General features: G+C 39.4%; 1 protein-coding gene across 1 annotated transcript in view; it reads left to right on the top strand.

Annotated features, from left to right (window-relative positions):
• Positions 1–23,347, top strand: part of LOC126297714 (patched domain-containing protein 3-like) — a 570,171-nt gene that overhangs the window by 353,444 nt on the left and 193,380 nt on the right. The window contains exons 4-6 of the mRNA XM_049988846.1: positions 889–1,095; positions 9,002–9,119; positions 21,510–21,616. Of these exons, the coding sequence (XP_049844803.1) occupies positions 889–1,095; positions 9,002–9,119; positions 21,510–21,616 (432 nt within the window). The remainder of the gene's footprint in view (positions 1–888; positions 1,096–9,001; positions 9,120–21,509; positions 21,617–23,347) is intronic.

The following is a 23,347-nucleotide window of genomic DNA, read 5'->3' as shown; positions in this document are numbered from 1 at the left end:
AGTCTTGAAGGTACCAACTAGTTGTAGATGAGATTGGATGACTGAGATTGAGTCAAGGGTGCCATTGGGGGCAATCTCAGTGTAGGCAACAGTCGATGACAGATACTGTTAGGCCAGAGTGGCTATTATTTGTACTGGTTCACTGGAGTCCTATTTTGACAAGGCACTGCTGCCAGTCACATAGAGGGGCCCAGCCAACATGGCATGAGAGAAGTCCAGCACTGCATTGTGACAAGCTGTTGGATTGCATCATGTCACCTCACCATTTTCCCATGCCACACATCAGACTTTTCAGGCAGCAAGCTGGCCTGTCTGCCCACATGTTGTGAAGCCCACTAGGAAGGTGTTGGCACAACATTCTATATCTACATTCCAATGACTTCCTGATAATTTACCTTGTGCTTTCATGACGAGAGGTAATAGCTATTTGTTAGTATATTACAGGAGCTTACAATTCATGTTTATCATTTTTGCATTTAAGAATTAATTTCAATTTCTAAACAAAGAGTCGTGTATGTTACATGCCAGGAGGTTTCTTGCTTTGTAAGTTAGAGAGTTAAATTCAATATTTACAAGTAAAATACAACATTTATTTTATTTATTTATGTAAATGGCTTAAATGGTTCAAAGGGCTCTGAGCACCATGGGACTTAACATCTGAGGTCATCAGTCCTCTAGAACTTAGAACTACTTAAACTTAACTAACCTAAGGACATCACACACATCCATGCCCAAGGCGGATTCGAACCTGCGACCGTAGCGGTCACGCAGTTCCAGACTGAAGCACCTAGAACCACTTGGCCACAATGGCTGGCTATTTATGTAAATGTTTTACTGTTAATTGTATGCAGATGACGGTGTGATTTCTGAAGCTGTTGTCTTTTTCAGGTATAATACGTGGTTTGAAGGAACAGAGGGTATTGACTTGAGTGCCTTTTCTGACTTTATAGACATTGACAGTATACCAATACCTAATGAATGTTTGTATCAGAGCATACTCAAATTGTGGACTGTTAATGGAATTGTCAAAGAAAATCTGGGAAATGAGACTCAGGAAATGATTAATAAAAAAGTTTCCACTGCATTAATGGACAGGTAGGTCCTATCACAGTTACACAGATATTTATTCAAATAAGAAAACCCATACTACATCAATTAATATATATATGCAATTTGTCACAATTAAAAATAAAGTCAGTGAACTGACAAATGGTATGTTGAAAGAAGCATGTATCATGATCATAGGTCTCTCTCTCTCTCTCTCTCTCTCTCTCTCTCTCTCTCTCACACACACACACACACACACACACACACACACACAGGCACTATGGGAACAAAGGATATGTTGGACAGATAGTCACCACCTACAAAATGCAGAGAATTTTGTATTGAAGGGGCGAGCATTAAAATGAGGGGGGGGGGGGGGAGGGGGGATTTCAGGATGATGGAGGTTTTCAGCCAGCATCTGAAGCCAGACACTTAATGTTCCAGTTAGCCTCTGGCTCTGAGCACTATTGGACTCAACTGCTGAAGTCATAAGTTCCCTAGAACTTAGAACTACTTAAACCTAACTAACCTAAGGACATCACACACATCCATGCCCGAGGCAGAACTCGAACCTGCGACCGTAGAGGTCGCGCGGTTCCAGACTGTAGCACCTAGAACCACTCGGCCACTCCAGCCAGCAGTTGGCCTCTGGCTGCAGTTTGATAATAGCCATTCATTCAGCTACATAATTTGTTTGTCGTTATATCCATGTAGAATGTTGCACAGTAATTAAATGGAAATTGACAAATGATGTGTCCACTTTCACAAGTGACTGTTCTTCTGATGGCATATTAAACACTTATGATTAGGCTGGAATAGGAAAGAATGGATTGATGTATGGAGCAGTCCTTGCATCAGGGTCTTCCATAGAGACATGATCCTTAAAGTCAGGATTGGGAGCAGGAGTATATTGTACATGTTTGGTGAGTAGGGTACGCCATCATATGAAAGATGGAAAGGATAGTAGGAGAGTTTCAGGGTAAGACACAAGGTAGCTGAGGCTCTGGCAGGGAATGTTGTTCAGTTGTTCTGGTCCTGAGTGCTATTAAGTAATGAATGGTATCATGGATATGCACAAAAAATTATTCAAGAGGGAGCAAGAGTCTGTAATATTTTATAGCCTGTCCCAGGTGGAGTGATCAGTATTCAGAGATATGACAGGAATGATCACTCAAAGTGAAAGAGTCTAGTAAACATGGGCTCTAAGCTACATATCTTAAGAGCTATACACACTTATTCAATAGAAGAGATGTGTTTCACAGTAGCAAAGATGAACAAGTGCTCATAGCTCTTAAACCTTGAGTGAGCATGTCTGTGTATAAAGTGCACCAACCACAAATAACTTTCTCTTTTATTGGTCCACTGCTATTTTAGAATAGTGAGCCAGTACTTATTCCTTCATCATTGCTTCAGCTGACATAGTGATAAGTCGTGTTGCATACATCAAAGTGATCGGCAATAATATAAAATAAACAGTGAGCTAGGTAAGAAAAAATTATAAATGATGCAAGAAAATGACCCCAATTTCGAGCTATCAGTGCAGTCTCACAATGAAGTGGTTGTCTACAAGGTAATTAGTAATCAGATAAATGTTTGGCAGGGATCCAATGCAATGTTGATGTAGTATTCTGTATTAGAAATCACAAACATTTGAAGCATATCCAAAAATTTTGATTCTTTGTTAGTCATTCAGCCCCAGCAGATGCAACATGCTCTGTCAGTACATTTTAGATTATAAATTTTACAAAAATACATTTTAAAGTGGCATCTTCATACTTGGCATTTATAAAAATTCTTCTGACTAATAAATTCAATGGGATCATTACTGTGAAGTGACACATGTACATGACAACAAAGTGATACAATGAAACTTTATTTTATTATTGTTTAATTAAACAGTGATTTAGCTCATATGTTTTAAGTTTATTTTATAGTTGTTTAATTAAACTAAGATCAATTTGTGATTTTGCTCATACTTGTTTACCTTTATAATATAAAGGTGGTTAATCTTTACATGTGTACAAAATACGTCATACACCTGCTGGTGCACCCATTCGAGGATTAGGCTATGTATTTCAGAGCCCATGCTTACTAGATTTTTTTGCTTGTAAAGATTGCTCCTGTTGTATCCTTTTAAAAAGACCATTCCTTCTCGGTCACCCTCTATAGCCATTCACTGAGGTTGGAGATATGTTCTGCTCAAAGAACTGTACACACACACACACACACACACACACACACACACACACACACACACACACACACACACAGAGAGAGAAGGGTTGGAACTTTAATAGTGGCAACTATTTGTTTACAGCTCATACAAAATAGGTACATGTTTCAAAGTTCTACTGACCTTCAAAGCAGTCCCCAGCATTGTGTATAATCCATTGCCAGCAGTGTGGAAGTCACAGGATACTCTTAGCAGTGCCAGTTGTGTTGACAGTTTGAGTGGCGCAGTCTATTGCCTGACGAATTTGTAGCAGTTCTGAAGCAAATGACGTGAAGTGTTTCCTTGAGTTTAGAAATAGAGTTGAACTTACGAGGGCTTAAGTCAGGGGAGTGAAGTAGGTGGTATAGCACTTAGGAGCCCCATCAGTCAAACAAATCAATAACAGCTTGCACTGTATGTGCATGAGCACTGTCCTGCAAAATGAAGGTCAGGTCGAGCAGAAAGTGTCATCACTTCTATCTCTATGCTGTTCATTTTTTGAACACAACCTATGACCAGCTTAGAGGCAGATGTGATGACACTTTCTGCTAGATCAGGCCATCATTTTGCAGGACAATGCTCAAGCACATACAGTGCAAGCTGTTACTGGTTTGTTTGACTGATGGGACTGCTAAGTGCTATACCACCTACTGCACTCCCCTGACTTAAGCCCTCGCGAGTTCAACTCGATTTCAAAACTGAAGGAAACACTTCACGGCATTCACTTCAGAACTGCTACAATTTCATCGGGCAATAGACCATGCCGCTCGAACTGTCAACACCACTGGCACTAGTAAGAGTATTCTACAACTTCCACATCATTGGCAGCAGGTTATACACAATGCTGGTGACTACTTTGAAGGTCAGTAAAAGTTTGAAACACATATCTATTTTGTACGAGCTGTAAGTAAATAGTTGCCACTATTAAAGTTCCAAACCCTGTATATAAATATGTAGTTAAGCATATTTCAATAATACACTGCCCAACAAAAAAGTGAAGCGCACAGAAGACATGGTTGAATGTCAGTGTAAGTTCATACACTATTGGTGGGTACGTAAATGATTGTAGTTGTAAATCTCTCTGATGGGTAGAATGGCCACCAAATTGTGTTAGTGTTATTTGAGTTCGGTGTTGATACCAGGCCTGGTAGGTTATATGAGGTCATGAACAATATCAGATGTTGGGTGATCACTGTGAAGCACAGAGAGATGCGGCGTACTCTTGTGAGGCACCATTATCAGCACCTGACAGAGTTAAAAAGGTGCCTCTTTGTGGGTCCCAATGTGGCCAGCTTGTTAAATCATCCAGTATTGAGATTCATTGGGCATTCAGATGTGCCAGTGGGCAGATGTTGGAATGCATGGGACCATGAGCATGGGGATATCCATTGTCAAGGTTTTAGTCGACTGCATCTGATCACCACAAGGGAAGGTCACCAATTGTGCCCCAAGCACATTGCTGCCCCCTTCACACCAGCTCCTGCCATCTGAGAACCTGGAACATTCTGTGTCATCCTGCACTACTGGTCAGAGACTAGCAGCAGCTGGAATATGAGATTATGTTCCCATGTGTAGGCTGCCAATAACATCGCAACACAAATGGCTGTGTTTGGAGTGGTGCCATGACTGGGAAGCATGGTCTGCTGATGAATAGTGTTGCATTGTTTTCAGTGATGATAATGGTTCCACACTACCTCAGATGACCATTTTTAGCAAGTATGACAGCGGCCTGGGGAGAGATCCCATTCTTCCGTTGCTTTGGATGCACAGCAGTGTTACTATTGACCTCACGGTGTGGGGAGTCAGGAGATATGGCTTCAGGTTACAGTTGGTAGTGATTGAGTGGACACTGATAGCACAACAGTATGTTACAGACATTTTGCATCCTCATGTGTTGCCTCTCAGGTGACATGATCATGGAATCATTTTTCAACAGGACAATGCACATCCACACATGAAATGTCTCTCTGTAAGCTGTATGCTAGTTGTTGATGTACTCCTGTAGCCAATGGGATCACCAGATCTGTTCCTAATAGAACATATGTGGGACCAGCTTGGACATCAATTCCATTCCAGTGCCAGTATCCAGAATGACAAAGACCAGTTTCAACAGTGGGACAGCTTGCCTCAGGAGATGATAAGTGGCTTTTTGACACCCTTCCCAACCAAATCTGTGCTTGCATCTTGGCCAGAAGGGGTGCAGCATCATATTGATAAGTGGGTTCATACAAAGTATTTTGTAAAATTTAACTTTAAGTTCTGGTTGAGAATAATGAATTATTTAGGAGTAAAGGAGATGGCTCACCTAAAGGCAGAAGTGCTGTGTCGTCAACAGATACACACACAAAAGGTACAGAGCTTTACTTTGTCAAGCTGTAGGAAATACATGCACGTGCGCGTGTGCCCCCACCGACACCCATACCCATACCCATACCCATACTCACCCACACCCACCCACCCACCCACACACACACACACACACACACACAGCCTATCACATTTGCCTGTCTCCTCACATTGTGCTCATTAGACTGTCAGCTATTTTCTGGTCCATGGTGAATGTACTGGGTTGAGATTGGAATGCAGTGTGGGGGGGGGGGGGGGGGGGGGAGGATGGAGTGAAGCAGAAGGCAGGGAGGGTGTTGGGGGGGGAAGTGTCTAGCGGCTCGTGTGAGACTGGGGAGCTGTCCGTGGGATAGGTACGGATGCAGGTAGAAGGAGCATGTGGCAGACAGCTGAGCACTTGATTTTTCAGACTAGGGCATGAGGTGGCAGCACGTAACTACCAAGAAACCTCCTTGGCCTAAACCCAAGGTAGCTCACTGCCCCCCCCCCCCCAATACAGTGTGTTTTTTGTTTGTCTGTTTGTGTGTGTGTGTGTGTGTGTGTGTGTGTGTGTGTGTGTGTGTGTGTGTTTGTGTGCATGTTTCTCCTACGACTTGAGAAAGAAATTCCATTCTGAAAGCTAGCAAAGTAAAGCTCTGTACCTTTTGTGTGTGTATCTGATGATGACACAGTGTTTCTGCCTTTAGGTTAACTTCCATTTTGTGATCACTTAAATAATCTCACATAGCCTCCCAACCCATGAAGTTTTAGTTTGTTTCCCTTTCACCTTCTGAGTGTTCACTTTTTTTGTCAGGCACTGTATATGCAAACATCCCTTTTTCATCATAATCTTAATGCTTTTTATTCTTTTAATGTTGACTTTTGTAACTGAATCTGAAAAAAATGTGTTTTGAAAGAAGAGTTTTTTTGTGTTGGTTGGGTGAAGTTAAATCAGGGGCAGTGTACAATGAGATATATGAGGAACCTCCTAAAATCACCCTCAAATTGGCTGGTAGGCTCCACTGTTAACAGCCTAGGATTGAACCAAGGTGATCCACTCCAGTTTTTCACATTATTGTGCAACTGTGCCATTATGACATCAAGATTCATAGTTTTATGACTCCATTTCCCATGAAAAGCCTTCCAACAAGTGAAAATGCAAGATACCGTGTGTCCAGAAAAGGACTCCCTGATTTCAAAATTAAATATCTTGAAAACAAAGATCGATAGAGGGATGAAGTAAATGGTATGTTTATTGTGAAAGCTGTAAGAAGTTTATACAGCAGTTTGAAATAATAGTTACAAAAGCTGCTAACAGATGGCACTGTAATCGCCATATGTAATGCCTAGTATAAATGATGATCTGAAGCCCAGAGCGATAAGTTCCACTATTGAAATGTGAAAGGAGGTTAGCGTACCGAAGGAAGAGATTAAAACCATGTACTCCATTGAACAACACATTTTTTTGGTGCTAAAGTACCACAGGTTAGAAGAGAGTCCTACAGCAACAAGGTGAAGTTTTCAAGCACGATTTAATGTTTCTTTGCAAAATTTCAACGAACAGGCAGCGTAGCTGATGATCTAGTTGGGCATGTTGGCCGCAAGCAAACCGCAGTTACGCGTGAAAATATCACCACAGTTTCTGGAATTATTCAGTGAAATCCAATGTCATCCATGCGTAGAATTGCATCTGAGACTGGTTTGAAGCGTTCCAGCATGCAGAAAACACTGAGGAAGAGCCTACACATGTTTCCATTCAAAATTCAAATGCACCAGGCCATACCCGTACAAGCTGTGCAACAAAGGGTTGCCTTTGCTAATCAGATGCCCACAATGATTGATAGTGAAGGATTTGATGTTGGCTGCATCTGGTTTACAGATGAAGCACACTTCCACCTGAATGGATACATGAATAAGCATAACTGGTGATTTTGGGGTTCCGAAAAGCCATATTGGTGTGAAGCGAAACCCCTGTATTCTCCTAAAGTTACTGTGTGGGCTGCAGTATGCAGCAGAGGCATTATTGGCCCTTTTTTCATTTGAGAAACGGTCACTGGTGCACATTACGTTGCAATTTTGGAACAATTTGTCGCCACACAGCAAGCATTAGAGGATCGACCAGATACTGCATGGTTTATGCAAGATGGAGCCCGACCACATCGGACCGAACAAGTGTTTCGCTTTTTTGAGGAATACTTCAGGAATCGAGTCATTGCTTTGGAATATCCCAAATTTACTGGTACAGGCATGGATTGGCCTCCATATTTGCCGAATTTGAGTCCCTGTGACTTTTTTTTGTGGGGCACAGTGAAAGACATGGTCTACCCGAAGCATCCCACCATGCTGGACGAGCTTGAATCGGCGATCTCTGTGGCATGTGAATATGTGAATCCATTTCAGTTGAGACACTACGAAATGTAATGGAGAATTTCATTCTTCGTTTGCGCCACCTCTGTAGTGCCAATGGTGAACATTTTGAAAACATTGTGATGTGATTGTTTGCAAAGATTGTTTTCATACGATTATTTCACTTATGTATGCTGACATGAGCTGTACAGCAGACAGCGCCATCTGTTAGCAGCTTTTGTAACTATTATTTCAAACTGCTGTATAAACTTCTTACAGCTTTCACAATAAACATGCCATTTACTGCATTCCTCTATCAATCTTTGTTTTCGAGATATTTAATTTTGAAATCAGGGAGTCCTTTTCTGGACACCCTGTGTATAGTGATTGCTAAAGTCGTGCTTGTCAACATTAAATTTTCAGACTGATGGAGTCACATCAATCAGTGACAGAACTCTGTAATGAAAACACAGCTATTTCCTGGATTCCAGGAGGGGGCATGTGAACCTTCTTGCATGCCTCCTCCTTGAGGATACCTGAAAACAAGTTACTCATGGCTAATCAGAAGATACACAAGGAGTGTTGGATGTATATGAAGATAAGGCATAAGAGATCCATTTCTTAACAAAGTGTGGAAGCTAGGGATAGTCAGGAAAGGCCTTAGCAAGACCTCCATCATACTGAGAAGGGGACTACTAACTGATTCTGACATGACATTGATGTCAATCAACCTGTATCTGATGGACTTTTTGGTGTGCAAGGGGTGGCTGCTGGTGAAATGGAAATATTGTTGTGATTTGTAGGTACTCGACATCAATGAGGTGGAGGTTAGCATTCAGGAAGGTGGCTTGTTGAGTTGAGGAGAACCACATGAAAAAAGCAGGAGAGGAGATATGAAAGTACAAAAACCTTTTTATAGAGTTTGCACATTACTGAGTAATCAACATTTGCTTTTCTATTTTTTTAAATAATTGCATTATACTATCAGTGTCATGATGGGTCTTTGGATATGTACTTTAAAATTAGTTCACATCTTCCTGTATTATAACAATGATTATTATTTATTTCCAGTTCTGATGTGAGTATACTGGATGACATCACTTCTCTCTTAGCTGGAGTGGAATGGAATCCTAACAAGACTGAAGTATTGGGAGCCAGAGCTACTATCATCATTTGGATGCTTGACAAGGTACTGTGACCTAAAAGTGTTGTTAGATGAACCATTAATCAATGTTCCTTTGTTATATCAGATTTTATTTCACAGACTAAATTTCAACACCAAGATCATTGGTAATATATAAACCCAACAATATAATGACCTGGGGTGAGTGGGGATGCTATGGTGTAGAAGTGGTGGAGTGGCAGGTTGTGGAGGCAATGGAGATGATCAGAAGTGGCTAGGAAAACTCCACTGCAAGGTATAACATATTTTATTTAGTCTTGCATTACAATGCCAAAGTGCTGCAATGCCTTTGCATTTACCCTCTACAGGCACATGGTCCACTGGCAATGTCAGTGACTTTGAAAGGTCCAAGAAGTGGGATGGCCATTTGACATCTATATCCTGCTTTGCTAACACTGTTTACCTAACTCGGCAGGGCATGCCCAAGTTTGCACAATGTGGTCCAGAGTGAGCAGTGGCAATGGCATATATATCCACTGAATTCTTGCAGGTGGTCACTATTGCTGGGTTAGAAGCTCACCCTGGTGCAGAAGGATGGCAGCAATTTGATCCTGGCTGTGAACTGCTGCCCTCTGAGGCAGAATTTCAGTGCTGACTTTGAGCCTGATGGACAGCTCATCCATTATGTTGTTCCAAGTCCAAGGGTGTGCATTTAGAAATGTGAGTTGGTCTGGTGGAACTGGCTGCCCAGACGAGCATTGGTTGCTGGCTGGCCCAGGGTGTGATGGACACTTTCGTGAACCTGGTGTCATGGAGGGTGCTGCCAGACTGTGCATAACTGTAATTTTATAGCCATTAATAGAACACCTTTTTGTGCTGTTACATTGCTTCCTGGCACATAGAAACCAACACATCTATGTCTCAACATTGTGGAAATACTCCACAGGCTGGCCTGCAGTTTCATGACCTTTCTGGAATGTCACCATGATTGTATAGCTTGGCCCAGCTACTTTATGTGTACGAGCAGGCTCACTTGTGAAATCACATGTCAGTGCATCTATACTATTCTGCTTGTCTCACATACAGCTGCAGTGGAGTGGCTTTTAATTCAGTAACACCCAAAATTTAGCAATGGCACTAGAACTGTAAATTTCTCTTAGAAGGCTACCTACCATAAGAATTTTTTCTATATGTCTTTCAGCTTCAATGATGTGATTAAATCACAAGGGGAAAATCAGCAAAAAAGGCCTAGCAATATTCATAGATAACAATAGCAATCAGATTCCAAATAGGAAGAGGTTATAGATATAATCACATATAGTTGCAGCAGTCTTCCAGACTATCTTACATAGAGGCGAATGATACAAGTAACTGTCCCACTGAGATTTTATGGTCTACCAAAGACAGATGTACAAGGGATTTCACTTTACCCCATTATAACAATATTGTACATCTGAAATACTACACAATAAAATGTGGCTTCACTTTCCAGCCCTCTGGTAGCCAAATGGGAACACAATATCAGCTGAGCTCACATATTCTACAAACAAATGTTTGCCTTGATTTACTTTTCATTCAGCATCCAATATTTTGAACAAACTTATGCTGTTGCTAAAGGTAGCTCTTTGCCCCACGTTTCATGGAAGACTGCAGGGTGAAAGTACTTCAATCAATAATTCTGAAATCCTCTTGTTTTTTTAGATAAAAAACCAATATATTTATGGTCTGACCACATGGGACTATAACAGCAGAGTCATTCTTAGAAAATCTAAACATTCTCCATACTAACATTTATTTTGCTATTGAAATAAATAAAATGGAAACCAATCTTTTGTGGATATCATGATTCATAAAAAAAATCACAAAATAGGTTCTTGTGTGGCAGAATGTATTATAAGCCAACACATTTTGGCTTGTGTTTCTGAGCTATCAGATGTCATCACCCAACTCATCATAGACTCGCACTACAGACAACTGTTTACAGACTAAAAACTGTATTAGATCCTGAGCTGGTCAGTAGAGCTCCTTGGAAGAAAGACAACATAAATGTTATGAAAGTTTGTTGCATAACTTTAAGGAATCTGTATTTAGAGATGATTATGTGACCATTATGCTGTCACCAACATATATCTCACACAGAGATAATGAGCAAAATGTAAGTGAAGTCACAACATGTACAGAGGCACTCAGACAGTCATTTTTTCCTTACTCAGTATGTGAATGGATTAGGAAAGAAATCTGATAATACTGGTATGATGTACCTTTAGTCATGCACTATACAATGGCTGCTCTACACCCTTGTATGTTTATGTGGAACAGATCCACTATTTGTTTTGACCTGCATGCATTAAAAGTTGTGACCTACCAAGAGATATGTGAAACCTAGCTATGATGGTTTTCTTTCCTTTGTTGGTGTTGTCTTATTCAGAACTGTCACATTTTTCAAGAAATCCTAAATCAAATTTGTTTCCTCTGCATTGAGTGCACGTGGTACTGGATACTGTAAAAGATTATGTCTCCTTAAGGTGGCCCTGAATATACGAGATATATACAAGAATCGCTGTGAGGAGTAAAATATCAGCCAGGTGTGTCACATGGTTAAAATAGATGCAATGCATGTTGAAATCACATGAGTCTAGATCAGCCAGGAAAATCTGCTATTGTCAACCATTGCCTTGATACAAGACTGGGCCATCACTGGTCAAAGAGCAAATAATTAGGGCACTGACAATTTGCCTGGATGCATATGCTTGGATCTGAAACATGTTGTTTGACTTACCCTGTCACACAGTGCAAGATCTGCAGTTAATTTCTGTGGCAGATGCTCAGAATGTCAGCTTGTCCTGCGATGAAATTACAGACCCTCCCCTCTTCTGAGTGCCTACATTTTTTTTGTCAGGTATCATATAAACTGAACTATGACAATAGCTCTGAACTGAGAGTGGAACATGAAGCTGAAGCAGCAGCATAGCATAAATATTACACCTGTACTATAAAAGTCACAGATGTTAATGTTGATGAACTGTTTAAGCCAGTAGTATTCAACCTGTGGGCCATTGCACCCTGGTGCACCGTGAATGACCACCTGGGGTGCCATTGATTTATTTTGTACTTAGTGGCAAAGAAGACAGTTGGGGGAAATTTCATTTCTGGTTTCAGCCTGAGTGGCCTCAGAGGAATTCTACTTTAGCTGTTGGCCAACCTGCATAAGCGGCAATAACCTTCAAGCTGAACTATCATATGTTACCACCAACAGTGGGGGTTGTTTTTTTTTCAACCAGTTTTTATTACATTGTCACTTTGTTATATAGTTGAAAAAGGCAATAAACTATAAAAAGTTCTTAAATTTGTTAAGTGGAAGTTAGAAGCAAGAACTTACTGAAGACAACAAGGAAAGTAGTAATTAAGGTAGGGAATGCAAGTGTGTAAAATACAACGATAGCTACTTAGATTTAGCAAATTAAAGGATCGTTCATAAAAATGACATGGTCAAACCAACAGAATATTTTTCTAGAAAACAGAGTCAAATGAAACACACACACACACACAAAAATAACCATTTGCTAACCATTGGATTATCCATAGAGATGCACTTGCTCCACAACATCTGAGTGATGACCTGAATCATGTCATAAAAGTGGTGAAATTTTTTAAAATTTGTCCTCAGAAAGCTGATTTTTTAGGCAAATATTTCCATGATATGGAGGCTGAACATACATATCTTTTTTTTATTTTTTTTAGCACCACTCATTGGATTTTCAGGGGAAAAGTATTATCATACTTTTTTTTAAAAAAAATAGACAAGAAGTTTGATCTTGCCTGGAAGAAGAAAATCATATCAGTGCAAAGTGCTTTCTAGACACAGACTTTTTATTAAAGGTCAGGTACCTAAGTGACATATATGAGAAGTGAAACTCACTGAATAAATCTCTGCAAGGAAGTGAAACTCATTTCATTCAGTTTGTTCATGAAGTTTTGGCTTTCAAAAAAGGTGTTTCTTTGAAAGAGAAAAATGAATGACAGAGAAGAAATGAACTATTTTCCATGTTTGCACCATTTTGTAAATGACAGGGAGATAGGCCTTCCTGCAGATATTTTTGCTGTACTGTAATTGACGGACATTTATCTGCACTTCATTTTCATTTTGAAAAGTACTACCCTGAAAACTGTGATAGGTTTCAGTGACTTCAAAATCCCTTCTGTAATGGTTCTCCTGTGTGTTCAGTATTACAGATGAGGAAGAGTTCTATACCTACATCTAAATCCATACTCCGCAAGCCACCTGATGGAATGTAGCGGAGGGTACTTTGAGTACCTCTATTGGTTCTCCCTTCTATTCCAGTCTCGTATTGTTTGTGGAAAGAAAGATTGTCAGTATACCTCTGTGTGGGCTCTAATCTCTCTGATTTTATCCTCATGGTCTCTTCGCTAGATATACGTAGGAGGGAGCAATATATTGCTTGACTCCTCGGTGAAGGTATCTTCTCGAAACTTCAACAAAAGCCCGTACCGAGCTACTGAGCATCTCTCCTGCAGTGTCTTCCACTGGAGTTCCTATCTATCATCTCCGTAGCACTTTTGTGATTACTAAATGATCCTGTAACAAATGGTGCTGCTCTCCATTTGATCTTCTCTATCTCTTCTATCAACCCTATCTGATATCGATCCCACACTGGTGAACAATATTCAAGCAGTGGGTGAACAAGTGTACTGTAACCTACTTCCTTTGTTTTCAGATTGCATTTCCTTAGGATTCTTCCAATGAATCTCAGTCTGGCATCTGCTTTATCGACAATCAACTTTATATGATCATTACATTTTAAATCACTCCTAATGCCTACTCCCAGATAATTTATGGAATTAATTGCTTCCAGTTGCTGACCTGCCATATTGTAGCTAAATGATAAAGGATCTTTCTTTCTATGTATTCACAGCCCATTACACTTGTCTACATTGAGATTCAATTGCCATTCTCTGCACCAAGCGTCAATTCGTTGCAGATCCTCTTGCATTTCAGTACAATTTACCATTGTTACAACCTCTCGATATACTCAGTGAACTTCCGATGTTATCCACAAGGTCATTTACGTATATTGTGAATAGCAATGGTCCTATGACACTCCCCTGCGACACACCTGAAATCACTCTTACTTCGGAAGACTTCTCTCCATTGAGAATGACATGCTGCATTCTGTTATCTAGGAACTCTTCAATCCAATCACACAATTGGTCTGATAGTCCACATGCTCTTACTTTGTTCATTAAACGACTGTGGGGAACTGTATCAAACACCTTGCAGAAGTCAAGAAACATGGCATCTACCTGGGAACCTGTGTCTATGGCCCTCTGAGTCTCGTGGACGAATAGCGCGAGCTGGGTTTCACATAATTGTCTTTTTCGAAACCCATGCTGATTCCTACAGAGTAGATTTCTAGTCTCCAGAAAAATTATTATACTCGAACATAATACGTGTTCCAAAATTCTACAACTGATCAACATTAGAGATATAGGTCTATAGTTGATAGAACCTTCATTAGATTCTTCACTAGAGAAGTTTTCATCAATGAGATTGCCAACATTTTGGTATTTGGTAAGGAAAGAGTTTTCAATCTTGAGCAAAAAAACACTAGGGTATTAATCCTTCTGCAACACCCTATCTTTTTAAGAGTGGGTTTTTGGCTGTGTCTGTCATTAAAACCAAGTATAGATCAAGACTTTGCATGGAGAAGGAAATCTGGGCACTGTACCTAGTTTGGTACCAGCCCTTTACAATTTGTGTAACAAGAAGCGAGGTTAAATGTTGCATTGAGGTGAGTAGTATTGTATTCATAACTTTTTTAAATTAATTATTTCAGTACTTTCAACATCTTCTTCAGGGGAGCCACAGAAACAACACAGTTTGTCGGGGTAGCTATGAACTCAAAATGGTTGAAAACCATGAGTTTAAGCAGTAATTACATCAGGAAAGTGTTGAACAACACAGAAAAGTTTTTCTTCACTTGTCTCTGTCTGTCACCTCTAATATCTTGGTCATAAATATGAATGTCAGAGGAAGGTCCGGTAGGATTTGTGAACTCCTTGAAAATATCTAGGTATACCCTTAAGTTTTAGGCATCAGATTTTGGAAGTGGTTTCCTGCTCTTATGTTTTGTTTGACACTAGTCTGCTTTTGTTACACTCTTCTATGTTGTATGTTCTGATGTTTCAGTGTACTTAATATCTTAGTATGCGGCAATGAAAACCAAAACATTTTGAAAATTGAAACCAAGGGAATGAAGAGATTACAAATTATGTACTGGTAATTACAAACAGTGAAAAATCCATTCTGGAATAATAACATTGGAAAACATTGCCATATGGATTCTTGCCTCAACACTAACCATCGTTCTGATAACACCCCCCCCCCCCAAAAAATTAAACCTTTGCTAAGACACAATAGGATTAAAGACATTAACTGCCATTGGGCATTGATTTATATCAATCGGGAAAGTTCAAAATTTATGCTGCACTAGGGCTTGAACCCAGTTCTCCTGCTCAATAGCAGGTGCAAAATAGCGGGTGCAAAAATCAGCCAGTAAGGTGATGGCATCAGTGTTCTGGGATGCAGAAGGGGTAATTATAGTGGATTACTTGCAAAAGGCCATAACTATCAATTCATTATACTATTGCACCCTCCTGCACTGTTTGAAAGAAGAGATAAAGAAAATAAGTTGCAGAAAACTGGCACGTAGGGTTCTTTTGCGTCAGGACAACACACCAGTGCTGCATGACTGTGGTTCAAATTGTTATGTCATCTGCCATTTTCTCCAGATTTGGCTCCATCAGACTTTCTTCTTTTCTCAAACTTAAAATGACCTCAAAGGATGATGATTTGACAATGATGATGCAGTGATTGATGCTGTGAATGCTTGGTTGGATTCGAAATGAAAGACCTTTTATTTGTATGGTTTACAGAAGTTTTCCGAGTGTAGAAACTTTTTGACCCCCCCTCCCCCCATATGTGTTTCTCAATACCACCAACACAGAATTGTATCACTCATATTTGCAGTGGTGTGAGAGTTAAACTGAGGCAATACTTTTCTGTGTCTTCCTTAGTGAAAAAACATTTGAGGCAATACTTTTCTGTGTCTTCCTTAGTGGGAAAAAAACACATTTGAAAGCTAAGTTCAGCATTTCTGATTTTCCTTTGCGACCTTAAATTTCAATTACTGTGTCATCCATAAGTGTCTGGACACTAACTTTGGTGCTGCTCGCTGCCTGTGCATATAACCAGAATTTCTATGGGTTTTGTGAGAGATGTTTCAATAAGATTTTGCTCCAGAATTTACTGAAGTCTTCCCACATTCTCTGCTTGGTAGCCAGACGCATTCTACTTGATATCTTCCTATCTATAACACTATGCTTTGTTTAACATCTGTCATGCAGGATTCACTCTTCCTTTAGAAGTTTCTTTACAGTGATTGTATGCATGCTTCTGACTGGAAGTAAATATTGTGAGTTCCTCTTTGGAATAGTACATGAAGTCATTGACAATAGTTCCAGTATGGATGCCCTCAGAGAGGTCAGGTCTATTTCTTGACATTATAATTATATATTTCCATCATGAATAGACTCTCAAGCTATTTGTTCCAAGTTTTACAGGATGTATTGTCATACTAACCACTTACAAAACTGAAATTATCCCAACTTATTGTTGGATGATTATAATCTCCTCCAATAATGACAGAATAACTGGGGAACATTCATACATGTGCATTGCTCCACAATCAGCAGTTGGTTGCATTTTGTTCCCTAAATTGTTGCTGGAACAACCTCTTCAGTGTGGTGAATGAGGTCTCCATGCATACACACAGAGTGTACAAAGTGATCCTTCCATCCCTTGTTGTCAAAAGCCTGAATAACTGCCTTTTGTAGAAGGGATGTGCTGGAAGAGAGTCAGTCAGGTTCTAGAAGGCATTGACAGGGATGTGTAGCCATGTTGACTCCAGTGCCATCGCTAACTGCTGTTTCTCAGTTGAGGAACGATGGCACAAACAGCCTAATTGAGATAGTCCCACAGATTCTTGATGGGGTTTAAATCTGAGTATTTTCTTGGACATGGGATTACAGTAAACTCATCCTGGTGCTCTTCAAACCACACACATATGCTGTGGGCTGTATGACATGTCACACTGTCCTGCTGGCAAATGCAATCATGATGAGAAAAAAAACTAACTGGTGGACATGGTCCACAAGAATAGCTGTATACTTTTTTCGATCCACTGTGCCTTCCAGAATGATGAAATCACCCAGGGAATGTCACAAAAACATTCCCCAGACTTTAATGCTCCCTTCTTCATCCTGGATCCTTCCATCAATTGTTGCAGGGCCATATGTGACAATGGCCATCTGTCTGATGGAGCATAAAACATGATTCATCTGAAAAGGCCACCTGTCACCACTCAGTGGACAGGTGGTTGCAGTATTGGTGTGCAAATTCCAGCCTTGATGAAAAGCAGACAGCATGGGTACATGAACCAGGCATCTGTTGCAGAGGCTCATATGCAGCAACACTTACTGAACAGTTAGTGAGGAGGCACTGTTGGTAGCACATTGATTCATCTTGGTACTCAGTTGATTAACAATTGCATGTCTAATCACCCACACACATCTCTGCAGCTATTGTTCACCCCTGTCATCTATGGCCCTCGGCACCATTTTTGAATAGCGCCATTTGGCCGTGTATGGTATATTTTGACTGCAGTGGCACATGAACTGTTTACAAACTGAGCCATTTCAGAAATGCTTCCACCTCTGGCCCAAAAGCCAATGACTATGTTCTTTTGGACGTCACATAAATCACTCCATTCCTGCATTATAACAATGATTGTTTTCCACATTATCCTGACTCCCTTTATATACCCTCAACTGCTAGTGCTGTTACCTGCTGTCTGCATGTTGAGAGTGAATGTAGGCGCTGGTCACAATGATGTAACTGGACCGTGTATTTTTCACTGTATGTTCAAAACGCCAACAATTAATGAACCCCTCTCCTATAGCACTTGTTTCCCCATGACACAGGACACAGCACAGTTCCCAACAGCTGAAGCTTGTCTCAATTGCTCAGTTTCGGTTTCAGTGGAAGACAGAACCTCAAATTTGTTGGTTAGCTGGATGGGTGCAGTACCCTGACTTTTCACTCATCTCTACCTCTTCGCATACAACCCCTAGACCTACCACTGACACACCACTCACAATGAAGTGGACAATCTGTGATAGATCTCATATTCCCTGTGAAGGAGACAGTACCACTGATGAGGATAGTACTTAAGGTATCTTCTGTATCCCTAGTACATGGCTCTTGGCAGTCTGCCCAATACAAGTTATCTGAAGCAGCTTACAATTACTTGACAGCAGCCAGAGCAATTTCCATCTGTTTACAAACAGCACTAATTCATCCTGTGCCCAAGAAGAGCATTCAGAGTGTGGTTGCATTCTGACTGGAGCATTGTTTTATCTGAACATTAAACAAATAACATTCAATTAGCCTCGCTGATATGGTTTTAATTTCAGAATATATTATGCTGCAAAGATTATATGTTCCATTTAAAATCTGAAGTTGAAACAGTCAAGAAAGTGGTTTCTGCAAATAAATTAAAAACCTGGGATGAAGTTTATAATTTCCTTGCAGTTAACTTTGTATCTTGAACTTTCATTGTGGTTGTGTTCATTAACAGGCTCATGTAACAATGTCAAAAATGATGCTAACGTACAACAGTTGTCAACAATGCAAACCACATATGAAGAAAAACTATATGAAACACATATGGCAGTTAAAATATGCACAAAACAGAATATAACATTGCAGCAGTTGAATTTGTAAGAAATATGTTTACAGCACAATTGTAACAATTCGAGCACTGGCTTAGAAAAAAGTAGCTCAATAAGCAGAAAATGTGGAAATGTTGCACTAATCAAGTAAGTACGTATTACACTGTAATAAGCAGGAAACAAGTTTCTGAAAAGATATTTTAGCCAAGTACTGTAGTTCACAGTATACTACAAAATATTTTACATGCAACACTCATAAGAATCCAAAAATTCTCAAAAATACACCTTTTACTACATCAATACACACTGAAGGTGAACTGTTTTTGCATGAGGATTCTGTTCTCAAAAATTTCTAAAAAACACACATGTCATTTACAGTTGTTGATACAGTACAAATTTTGAACAGCACCCACAAATGTTTGAAAATAAGCAATATCTCATGATATGCACAAGTCTGGAAACAGTCACTGAACATTGTGGGTAAATGGCATGAACAGTGGAATATTAAACTCTAGAATTTCAAATCAGAGCTATTTAGCTCAGATTGTTGTAAAAAAAGGAAAATCTGGAAGTCAGCTTATATACAATTAATAAATGTGTGAGATAAATTGGTATTTTACTTAGCTAAATTTATGATTCCTGCTGCAGAGGTATTTTAAAAATGAACACTGTACTATCAGCATATCAGAATAAAAATAGCAAAAATTATGTACCACCAACAAAACACTTCTTACATAGCTGACAAAGTTGGTGTGCAATCCTCAAACAGAGATGGAACACGTGATCAGAGTTCACAGATCCTGCCATATGAATGCCAGTCATACAGAGGCATAAACCAATCAGTCATGTCCCAACAGTGATGCCATGTTTCTAGTCTGTCATTCACCTTAATACACCATCTGTCAGGAACAACTGATAATGTGACTTAAGAAAAACACACGCAACCAAAAGATTTAAATTTCATTGTTTATATCTGCTCATTATAGCCAACTTGGATAGATCAGAGGTTTGTACTTTCTTATTATATGATAACACTGATATTGTCCGTGTTATTCAAATTTGGTGTATAGCCCAGGCATCTTCTCAACATGTTAATCTCTGAAAAATTAGAATGTCCTAATGCCATTAATTACAGCTTTAAATGTGGGCTGCTCTGTCCTCACTAGTTCCCTTCATAAATTTGGTGTATATTGACCATTTGACACTAACACAAATAGCTTAAGGAATATGACTCTGGTTAGCATTGTTTCCAGCATCTCAATGGATCAAATTACTGATATCTCTTTTCTGCCAGATATTATTAATTTTTATGTCCTCAGTTGCTTACTATTTCAACATTCATTTTGCACTACTGGAAGTGGTGTGCAGTCATTATCTATATCGTAACTGAAGGGAGGAAATTTTGTTCACCATTAGCCCATGCTATTCCATTTTTCTCTCTGCTCCACAAATTCCGAAGACAGAACCCTCTCAATGTTACAGATCCTGTGTTCACCTTTGAATCTCTATTCTCCTAATGACTTTTACTTGAAATAAGTATATGATTTTGTATCTATCACTATCCACCGATTTAATGTGTTCACATTCTCTTCTCTACTGTGAATCCAAGACAGCATGGTGACAATATGGGTACCCAACATATTGATCATATTCACATCATAATGGGATGGTTTGCCTTTAAAGTCTTCCAACCAGTGGCTGATAATTCAGCTGAGTAATTCTTTTATAGCTGTAATGACTGATTATAGAGTGTACTGCTGCATTTGTGGTGTTGTGAGAGACTAAGTAAACTGAAGGAAGGGAGAGACTCATGTAGTTAGCTAACAGTCTATTCTTTGTGGTGGTGATGATGGTGGCAAGGAGGAGAAAGATTATAATGATTTGGAGTGGTCACATAATATGAGGCATTAGAGACACAGGCTACATCTTCCAAATAACAACAAAGGAGTCAATGAGCTTAATACACAATACTCACTGAACAAATCCATATTAATAATATCTTAAACTTTTATTCAACAAGACAATTCAGTGAAGCCCAGAACTTAATACATGTCATTGGTATATAGTGTAGCCATCCTATTGCTGGATGTATTATGGCAGTAAAACTTTTTTCCTGTGCTATGTTAAAATGACATTCTTCAATGTTTCAAAAACTTTACTTTGCCATAATTTAGCAGCTTCAGCCATGAGTGCAGGTGTTCATGGCCTGTTAAAGATGAATATGTTAGGTATCACATTGCAGAAACATATTTAAAATATAAATCAGACATTTTTGTATTAAAATGTTATGATACCTTATTATTTAAAATAGCACTTCTTCATTAAAGCATGACGATGACCTTTATAATCAGACTAACTGTTAACAGAATCATATTTTCCCCAATAATCAATATAGAAAACTGAAGTAATTTGGAACAGTGCAAGCAAATAAATTATTATGTTTCATTAACAGCTCAAATATTGGGATACAGAATAGAATGATTTTTTTGGTAATAAAATATCTGATGGGGAACTGTGTATCAAAGTAACACTGCATATATATTCATTGTTACTGAGACATTGCCAGAGCAAAATCTAAAATGCATTTTCATGTGCCAATTTACAGAGGTACATCATATAATCATACTACCATATTATGTATTTCAGTCTCATAGCTCCTCTGCTGAGTGGGAACTGGGATTTATTGAGGAAGCACTATTCTCAAACAGGACACTTCCTCCTCGTACAAATATCTATGCAATTTCAACACGAAGGTAAGAGAGTCTAATCTTTCACTCACTTTTTCTAAAGTTAAATAGGGAGTAAATGTATTTCTTGCCTGATTGCCTTTACTCTCTCTCTCTCTCTCTCTCTCTCTCTCTCTCTCTCTCTCTCTCTCTCTCTCTCATGCTGAAATCCTGTGCATAACCATTCTCATTATTATGAGGAATTTCATATTGTTTTCAGCTCATCACTGTATTTTAATGTTTGTAGTCCCCAATTTTGACTACATGAATCCTTTACTATTTTTTGAATACTCTGAAACCAAAATAGATGCTGCATAGTGCATAATAGTTATTGATTCTATGAATATTCCAGGACTACAAATGAAAAGAAGTGGAATTACAGCTTGAATAGTGGTGGTGAAAACCACCCTTAGGTTGGGCTGAAATCAATCACTTTCCTGAATGGTATCACCATCCACCAAAGCAAGACTTAATAGTGGCAGGCAGACTTCACTATTCTCAGATCCCAAGCAGGCCCATTCATCATGAACAAATAACACAATCTGTGCAAAGAATAACCAGTGTAGTGCAGAGTCATTATCAGTACTTCACTTGGCCATGTACAATAACATCCTAGCTACTGAAACAGAAAAGGGACTAAGCTTGTGGCTGCACAACCTTGATTCACCCTGCTGAAAGGCTCATGTGACCTATCAACTGGAGATGCTGTGTTGTTCACTATTCAGTGACCTCACCAGACATAGGCGTTATGAGAGATATCAATAGTATTGCATCATCTATCAATACACCTTGTTGGATTACAAGATTAATCCTGTCATTTCAGATCTCTCGCTGTTTTATGAAAATGAGAACTGATTTCCTGATGCAGATCTCCTTTATACATTTTCTTTATTGCTTTAAAACCAGTGCATTTATTGTCACATGCCATTATGAGTATATTCAAACCACCATAAAATCACAGTCCAGAAATTCAATAAGCTGTGCTTCAAACATTGGAGAGTACTTCTGTCATTGAAACAATTCTGCAGCACTTGCTGTGCTAAAGGTTTGTTGTACCAATTTCGTCAATAAATATTTACCAAAGAACACTTGTTTATAGGAGTCACTTGCAGGATATTCATGATAGCACTTGGTCATATAAGATATTAATACACTCCAAATGAAGCTTGGAAGTTCTGTCACAGAATCTAGGCTACAACAGATTTTGCAATATCAGCAATATAGGAAGTAATTTGACTTTCACATTAGGTAGTTGCTTATTGTAAATTATTGAATAATATGTTCTATATTTGTGATTTTTATGTGACATCAGTATCTAATATTTATTTCATAATGTAGTTATTGTTATAACTCCAAGTTGGACAAATATATTTCAAGAAAGACGTAATACATGAAAGTCACAGATCAAGTAAACAGAGTAAGACGTGTGTACACTTTAACAGTCAAATCATAACTGAGTCTAAGTCTAGTGGCCACTGGCTGGCTGGTCACTTAGATGGCGCTGCTGCTGCATGGCTGGCAGACAGCGCCGCATGTAGAGGATGCACGTAACTGCACGGTGGCACTTTGAAAGATCGGCAAGTCACAACACTTTTCCCCCCTTTGAAGTTTTTGCACAGGTCTTGATGGAAGTGGCCTGTAGATTGCTAACGTCGATAGGTGTTGTTTGACTGGCCGTAAAGTCTCGAGGAGGAGGCTTCCCGTACGAACGGAAGTGTCCCCGATGATAACAGGTCGAGATGACAGGAGATGTGGGGG

This window comes from Schistocerca gregaria, chromosome X (assembly GCF_023897955.1).
Source record: "Schistocerca gregaria isolate iqSchGreg1 chromosome X, iqSchGreg1.2, whole genome shotgun sequence".
Lineage (NCBI taxonomy): Eukaryota > Metazoa > Arthropoda > Insecta > Orthoptera > Acrididae > Schistocerca > Schistocerca gregaria.
Note: the sequence above shows the minus strand (reverse complement) of the source record. Positions and strands in the feature narration are given on the sequence as shown.